Source organism: Colobus angolensis, unplaced genomic scaffold (assembly GCF_000951035.1).
Source record: "Colobus angolensis palliatus isolate OR3802 unplaced genomic scaffold, Cang.pa_1.0 Scaffold114, whole genome shotgun sequence".
In the NCBI taxonomy this organism is placed as follows: domain Eukaryota; kingdom Metazoa; phylum Chordata; class Mammalia; order Primates; family Cercopithecidae; genus Colobus; species Colobus angolensis.
This window is the reverse complement of record NW_012112475.1, coordinates 3,206,396-3,214,722: the sequence shown is the minus strand read 5'-3', so window position 1 is coordinate 3,214,722 and position 8,327 is coordinate 3,206,396. Positions and strand designations below refer to the sequence as shown.

The 8,327-nt window shown below is 52.8% G+C and overlaps 1 protein-coding gene across 2 annotated transcripts; it reads left to right on the top strand.

Annotated features, from left to right (window-relative positions):
* Positions 1–3,569: 3,569 nt before the first annotated feature.
* On the top strand, positions 3,570–4,782 carry ID1 (inhibitor of DNA binding 1, dominant negative helix-loop-helix protein). Of its 2 annotated transcripts, XM_011960126.1 has the most exons (3): positions 3,571–4,086; positions 4,331–4,373; positions 4,525–4,782. In XM_011960126.1, the coding sequence occupies exons 1-2, from the start codon at positions 3,571–3,573 to the stop codon at positions 4,370–4,372; spliced, it is 558 nt and encodes a 185-aa protein (XP_011815516.1). In that variant the 3' UTR covers position 4,373; positions 4,525–4,782. The 2 variants fall into 2 exon arrangements, with proteins under 2 accessions (XP_011815521.1, XP_011815516.1); XM_011960131.1 differs by having other exon boundaries at positions 3,570–4,086; positions 4,331–4,782.
* Positions 4,783–8,327: the final 3,545 nt, after the last annotated feature.

The following is an 8,327-nucleotide window of genomic DNA, read 5'->3' as shown; positions in this document are numbered from 1 at the left end:
GGCATAGTGGCGGGCGTCTGTAGTCCCAGCTACTCAGGAGGCTGAGGCAAGAGAATCACTTGAACCCAGGAGGCAGAGCTTGCAGTGAGCCGAGATCCCGCCACTGCACTCCAGGCTGTCACTCCAGCCTGGGTGACAGAGCGAGACTCCGTCTCAAAATAAATAAATAAATAAAATAAAATAAAAATAAATAAAACAGTTGGTGATGGCGGGCACAGTGGCTCATGCCTGTAATCCCAGCAGTTTGGGAGGCCAAGGCAGACGGATCATCTGAGATCAGGAGTTTGAGACCACCCTAGCCAAAATGGCGAAACCTCGTCTCTATTAAAAATACAAAAATTAGCTGGGCGTGGTGGTGGGTGCCTTTAATCCCAGCTACTGGGGAGCCTGAGGCAGGAGAATTGCTTGAACTCAGGAGGTGGTGGTTGCAGTGAACTAAGATCGCGCCACTGCACTCCAGTCTAGGCAACAGAGCGAGACTCTGTCTCAAAAATAAATAAATAAAAATAAACACTTGGTGACGAATTAATACTCTAATTTCCTCTGGTTGACCATTGTTCTTCCAATTTTTGGCAGTTCTTTTGAGCAGCAAACTATTCCCTCCCATCATTAATTTAGGATTGCTAAACAAGGCATAGGGAGTTGAGAGAGTTTTGGTGTGTGTGGTAAGGGGATGAGGAGTCTAGCTAATTAATTGATGATGTCTCTCTCTTTTGAAGCTGGTCTCACTGATTGGTTTGGTTTTCCTGGTTTCCTGATGTGGAGACAGAAGGCTCCTTTACTGTTCCCTCCCCCCTCAAACTTCTGTGGGAAAACGGAACCTGCTGATAACTCAAGTGAATTCATTGCTGCGGGTAGTGGGTCGGAGGGGAGCAGGGAGGGACCATAATATCACCCTTCACTGGTGGGCACAGATTTTTACCCCTGCTAATGTCGTGTGGCTTTGGGTGACTAACCTGAGCTTCAGTTTCCCCACCTGCGGCATATCCAGGACTCTGCAATCAGACTGCCTGCTCTCAGCAGGAAGCGATTGCATTGCAATACTGTACCCTCCTTATAATAGCGCAACTATGATTATAACTCTCAGGAGTCTTCTGGAGCCTCAGTTTCCTCCTTCGTATAAAGACACCAAACAGCTCCTCTCCTTAGAGTTGTGAAACAGACTACAGAACTTGATCAAGCTGGGTGACAGAGTGAGACCCTGTATCATTATTATTTTATTTTGAGACGGAGTTTCGCTCTGTTGCCCAGGCTGTTGTGCAGTGGTGTGATCTCGGCTCACTCTAACCTCCACCTCCTGGGCTCAAGCGAGTCTCCTGCCTCAGCCTCCTGAGTAGCTGGGGGATTACAGGCGCGCGCCACCACGCCCGGCTAATTTTTTATTTTCAGGCACGTGCCACCATGCCCGGCTAATTTTTTATTTTCAGTAGAGAGGAAGTTTCACCATGTTGGTAAGGCTGGTCTCGAACTCGTGACCTAGTGATCTGCCTCCCAAAGTGCTGGGATTACAGGCGTGAGCCACTGCGCCCGGACCCCAGTATCTTTTTTTGTTTGTTTGTTTGAGACTAAGTGTTCTCTGTTGCCCAGGCTGGAGTGCAGTGGCGCAGTCTCGGCTCACTGCAAGCTCCGCCTGCTGGGTTCACGCCATTCTCGTGCCTCAGCCTCCCGAGTAGCTGGGACTACAGACGCCCGCCACCTCGCCTGGCTAATTTTTTCTATTTTTAGTAGAGACGGGGTTTCACCGTGTTAGCCAGGATAGTCTAGCTCTCCTGACCTTGTGATCCGCCCGCCTCAGCCTCCCAAAGTGCTGGGATTACAGGCGTGAGCCACCGCGCCCGTTTTTTTGTTTTTTGTTTTCTGAATTGGAGTCTCACCCTGTGGCCAGGCTGGAGTGCAGTGGCTCTATCTAGGCTCACTGCAACCTCCGCCTCCCAGGTTCAAGCAATTCTCCTGTCTCAGCCTCCCCAGTAGCTGGGATTACAGGCGCACGCTACTATGCCGGGCTAATTTTTGTATTTTTAGTAGAGGTGGGGTTTCACCGTATTGGTCAGGCTGGTCTCGAACTCATGACCTCAGGCAATCCACCCGCCTCAGTCTCCCAAAGTGCTGGGATTACAGGCGTGAGCCATCGCTCAGGCCTTCATTTTTTAAGATAAGAAATAAATGAAAAAAGATGATCAAGACAAACTCTTCACACAGTGCCCGGTGTACAAAGTAATGGTCACGTTTGTGATTATTTAAATACCAGGCAAATATTAAATATTAGGGCTCAGACAGGGCATGCGACCCGCCTGAATCCACCCAGCTGCAGAGCTGGAAAGGGAACTCAGGCCTTTTTCCCCACGCTGGAGCGGGTAGCTGGGGCGGGGAGGTGCGGGGAGCAGTGAGGAAACTTCCCAAGCGGCCCAGGCTGTGCTGTGGGTCTGGGTGGGGAGATTCGCAGGTGTGGGGCGGGGAGGTAAGGTGACCCTTGCTCAGCGACCGCGCCCGCGAGGAACGCATTCCCAGGCCTCCCGCCCGGGGTCTGCAGGTGATGGGCTGTGGGGAGCGAGGGAACTAGCTAGCTCAGTTTGTCGTCTCCATGGCGACCGCCCGCGCGGCGCCAGCCTGACAGTCCGTCCGGGTTTTATGAATGGGTGACGTCACAGGCCTGGCGTCTAACGGTCTGAGCCGCTTGTTCAGACGCTGACACAGACCGGCCCGGGAAGGAGAGGGGGGAGACTAGCTCCGCAGCTGCTGCGCCGTGGGAGGGAGACCCTGCTCTGAGGTCTTTGAGAAAAAAATTTTAAAATGTAGCCAAAAACGGGAAAAAACATTTAAAAATCACGAGTTGTTGCAGGTTTAGGAAATTTTTGCAAGGGGCTGCAAATTCAAGGTGGAATCGAATGCAGCTTCACTCCACTGCGCTCTATCTAGTTCACTTCCCAGCCACCCAGCCCCAAACTTACTAGACCTTCCCGAATTAATTGCTCCCACCCGGGGGGAATCTGGGTAGGCCCTCCGGGTCTCAGGAACACGAACAGCAACATTATCTAGAAATTGAGAAACCCCAGGGGAGCAGATGTAAAGGAGCGCCCGCTTTAAATGTCGGTCCTGATATTTGTAGATCAGAGTCCCACAGGTATCTTCCAAGAGGGTCCGGAAACCCAGGCTCTCTGGGCTATCCAAAGCCAGCCGCTTCTCCGTTCGGGCCTCAACTTCTCTCATCTGTGAAATGGAGCTGGAGAAGTGAGAAAGTGAATATGGGAAAAACTGATACCTGAGGTCTTTTCATTATAAGGCAATGCCGGCTTAGCTTCCTTGCCTCCTTCACGAGGAGCCCAGTGCAGCCCTCGCCTCCACCCGCTGCCCTGCCCGGTGCCCTGCCACCCACCCACCCTAGCTGTTCTTGAAACTCGGGTAGTCTTCCCAGATTGAGAGGGTGCTCTAGAAGAGCATAAGGCGGGACCTAGGAGCGCGGGCCACGCCCCCATGCTGCCCATTGGCTGCTTTCGAACGTTCTGAGCCCGCCCCTCCGGGGGGTCGTGGCATGTTTATAAAAGACCTCCGGTGGCCCCGAGGTTTCATTCTATGTTCTTAACTGCTCTGTTTTTCATCTCTGCTTCGGGCTCCCTCCTTCTCCGTTCGCTTTTCCCATTCCGTTTCAGCCAGTCGCCAGGAATCATGAAAGTAGCCAGTGGTAGCACCGCCGCCGCCGCAGGCCCCAGCTGCGCGCTGAAAGCCGGCAAGGCAGCGGGCGGCGCGGGCGAGGTGGTGCGCTGCCTGTCTGAGCAAAGCGTGGCCATCTCGCGCTGCGCCGGGGGCGCCGGGGCGCGCCTGCCTGCCCTGCTTGACGAGCAGCAGGTGAACGTGCTGCTCTACGACATGAACGGCTGCTACTCACGCCTCAAGGAGCTGGTGCCCACTCTGCCCCAGAACCGCAAGGTGAGCAAGGTGGAGATCCTCCAGCACGTCATCGACTACATCAGGGACCTGCAGTTGGAGCTGAATTCGGATTCCGAAGTCGGGACCCCCGGGGGCCGAGGGCTGCCGGTCCGGGCTCCACTAAGCACCCTCAATGGCGAGATCAGCGCCCTGACGGCCGAGGTGAGATCCAGATCCGACCACTAGATTATCCTTATGCCGACGGGGAAACTGAGGCCAGAGAGGGCGTGGGCGCTTGCACCAGTTCCGTCCCATCTTTGCGGGTAGCTGGCTATGCGGGGGTGCCTAAGGAGCCTGGAAAAAGCGCTTCCCCGTCGTGTACTCCTGGGGAAGGAGGCGTCCGCTGCGCTCGGAGCGGCGTCCCCCCCGCAACGCGCCCGTTTCACCTCTTCTCTCGTTTTCACAGGCGGCATGCGTTCCTACGGACGATCGCATCTTGTGTCGCTGAAGCGCATTCCCCAGGGATCGGCGCACCCTAGCCATCCGGGGGCCAGAGGAATTAAGTGCTCTGGTCTCTCCCAACGCGCGTCGCCGGATCTGGGGGCGAACTAGACAGATCGGCGGCCACTGCGCCCTTACAGCATCCAGCCTAGGGCTGAGGGACTGGAGAGGAGAGGGCGACCCTCTCTCCACACCTACTAGTCACCGGAGACTTTAGGGGGTGGGATTCCACTCGTGTGTTTCTATTTTTTGAAAAGCAGACATTTTTAAAAATGGTCACGTTTGGTGCTTCTCAGATTTCTGAGGAAATTGCTTTGTATTGTATATTACAATGATCACCGACTGAGAATATTGTTTTACAATAGTTATGTGGGGCTGTTTCTTTGTTATTAAACAAATAATTTAGATGGTGGTAAAGTTGCAGTGACTTTTTGGATTGAGGGGAGGGGCCTGGGCTGGGGGTTGACCCCTGACCCTCTTCACAGCTGGTTCTGGGAGGAGAACTGGAAGGCTACATCTGGACTGTTGCTCTTACCGGCCTGAATGAGTGTTTCCGGTGTCTTTAAAGTCTATTCTTCCCCCCACCATTCCCGGCCATTTCCCTGCTCCCTAGTGTTATAAAACTAAATACTCTAGACCTCTGGGGTTTCTCAAAGTGATCATTGGGCCATCTGGATCACCTGGGGAGGTTGTTAAAATGCAGATGAACCTGCCAGGGGCCCTCTGTGTTGGAGTATTGAGCAACCCATTTAAGTTGGAGAACCTGGTCGCTGGACCACCCACTTCCTTGCCAAGATGTGGATAAAATGAGACCCAGTGGTAAAGGACTTGCTTAGGGCCATAGCTTGTGAGAGGCAGTGATTCTATCACCCCATTCCCCAGTAGGAGGTGCCTCCCCCAACAGCCTACCTCTGGGTTCCAGCAGGCCGCCCTGGGGCTCCTGGCTCATCCAAGTGGGTGAGCAAGTTGGCAGGGCCAGGTTGGGCACAGCTGCTGGGACACCTGCTCTAGGTCCAGACTCAGCCCCATCACCCTGGCCTGGCTCTGTTGGCAACTCAAACAAATCTCCCCCCGACCCCAGGGCTCCTGCGTAGGATCTGAGGAGTGGAATCTCATTCCCCAGCTCCTGAGCAGGATAAATATGTCATTGGCAACGGCCTATCTGCCTGGACATGTATGTGGATTTCTACTCTGGGGAGCATGTATGGGTGTCTACTCCAGTGTATGTAACAGGAGTAAGCTGGTCTCCCCCTGCTACTCCACAGTGGGGATGGGCCAACTGTTCACATATAGGCCTGGGGGTGTGTATGCTCGGGGCTGTGTGCAGAAGGGCAAATAGAGCACATGTGTTCAGATAAGTGTGGAACCTCCAGCTGTTTGGGCTTGTGTGTTCTGCCTAAATGCATTGTGGGCATCTCTGCATGGGTCTGGGATGATGGATGGGTTTGAATGTCTGGGGGCCACAGAACCACACTGTGGGTTTCTGTGTGTATAATTGTTCCATAGATTGGTTGGCATTCCTGGCCCTCTGCGGGTCTGGAGTGAAGGTGAGGACAGCTGTGTTTGGGCAAATCCTTCCTCAAAAGTTCACGTGGCAACTCCCTGGGCTATCATTAGGTCCTGGGGGCACCAACCCTCAAGAATAGATGCCAGGTAAATCCCCATGTATTACATACGGAGAAACTGAGTCCCAGGAATGGCAAATAACTTGTCCCAGAAAGGTAAGGGCTATTCATACATTTTGTCAATAAACGATAGAATAAAATAAATAGCCCCTAGCACCAGAAGCCTGGCTCTGCTCAACTCAACCCTTTACAAAAACGATTTCATGGATCCCTGTGGGGCTTAAGGCAGGATTGTGGTCCCAGTTTTACAGCAGAAGGAACAAGCTCACAGACGGGATGAACAAAATCAAATGAAAGATTAGATTCCTTGAGCAGTAACGTTAAGCCAGTTACACCCCCTCCACAAGCAGTTTATGGCTTTTATCAAACACAGTATTTGCAGGCGATTTGTGTTCTTTACTACCCCCTCTCCACCGGCTGCTGTATCAATATTACTAACCTCACGGAAAGTAGTACAGAATAAATGAAAGTAAGTGGGTAAAACGTTTAGCACAATGCTTGGCACAATGTTGCACAGTTATATATTATCATGATTAATCGTCGCCTGTGCATCCTTGGAGTGTCCTCGGAGGCACACGTGTGCACGCACTCCCTCTCACGTGTGGGCCCTCGCCTGCAAGCCCACCCACGGGAACGTAAGCAGGTTCCCCCTCATGTACTCCGACATGCAGGGCCTTTCTTCCAGGGGAGGAAGGGGCTGCGGCAGGGGCCTGGGCCACCTCCCCTGCCATTCAGGCACACTCTGGATTCCACGTTCCCCTCTTTTCCCCTTTGGCCCAGGCCCAGCCCATCTGGAGGCCGGCTCGGCGGCGGCCTGGGAGCGTTTCCATCAGCTGGGCCCGAGGAATGCGGAGCTATTTAACCTGAGCATCCCCAGGTGTACGGAGGCGCCTGGCTGTCTGGGGCCCGCAGTCTTTGGCACCGCCGCGCTAGACAAACAGCGCGCCGCCCCCGCCCTGCCCCTCCGCCCGCAGCTGCAGCCGGGCCTGGGAACCGGCGGGCGCCGGCGGCTTGCATAAGAGGCTCCGGGCCTCGCAGAGGGAGGGGGACAGAGGCCACCGGTGTGTGTGCGTGTAGCACACAAAACCCTGCTCCTTTGGAAATCATTAACTCCTTAACCTCTCCTGGACAGGACGCAGCCAGGAGCTGGGGTGGAAGATGCCGAGAAACCCCAGGACCAAGTTTCTTGAGCACTGAACTCTGCCTTTCCGGGGATGTAATGTTAATATTATTTAAGAAATATGGAGAGCTTATTATGTGCTAGGCACCACACTAAACTCTTTACAATATCAATTCATTTAATCGTCAGAACTTTAACGAGGCCAGTGCTATCATCATACGCTCATTTTAATAACACTAACAACCACCACTACCACAAGAGTAGTAGGCTAACATTTTAGTAGGGAGGCAGGTAGAATCCAAGCCCAGAATCAGCCTTGATGCTCATCACTTCACCTCTCAGAGCCTCTTTTCGTTTTTGGAAAGTGGACTTCAGAACCTGGGCCTCAACGATTAATTGAACCAATGCACCTAAAAAGCATAGCACAGGCTCACGGTAGATACTTAGTGCATGTTGCAATAAAGTGTTTTGAGTGGATTGTCTCAACAGCCCTATCACGTGTGGGCCTACTGCTATATTCACTTTTTTTTGGGGAGGGGGGTCTCTTGAGACAGAGTCTTCCTCTATTCCCCAGGCTGGGGTGCAGTGGCACCATCTTGGCTCACTGCAGCCTCCACCTCCCAGGTTCAAGTGGTCCTCCTGCCTCAGCCTCCTGAGTCCCCTAGATTACAGGCACGTGCCAGCATGCCCAGCTAATTGTTGTATGTTTTTGTAGAAAAGAGTTTTCACCATGTTGGCCAGGCTGGTCTCAGACTCCTGACCTCAAGGGATCTGCCCACCTCAGCTTCCCAAAGAGCTGAGATTACAGAAGTGAGCCACCGTGCCCAGCCTATATTCACTTTTCAGATGAGGAAACGGAGGCATCAAACAGGTGAGGTGACCTGCCCAAGGCCACATTGCACATTGACTTAGAGGACTTTCCAGAAATCAGACTTGTCCAAATTAGGCTTATGAGGGGCCTCATGTTCCCACAGTATTCCAGTTGATAAAGCCTTTCATCTTATTTCCAACTGAAATAATACCTGGTCATTATGTTTATTTGTTTTAAAAGCATAAATCAGATAAATGCAAGAAATACACATTTTTCACAACCTTTGCAACCCACACTGGGGAATGTCTTTTTTTTTTTTTTAGACAGAGTTTTCCTCTTGTCACCCAGACTGGAGTGCAATGGGGCGATCTCGACTCATTGCAACCTCCACTTCCCAGTTGCAAGC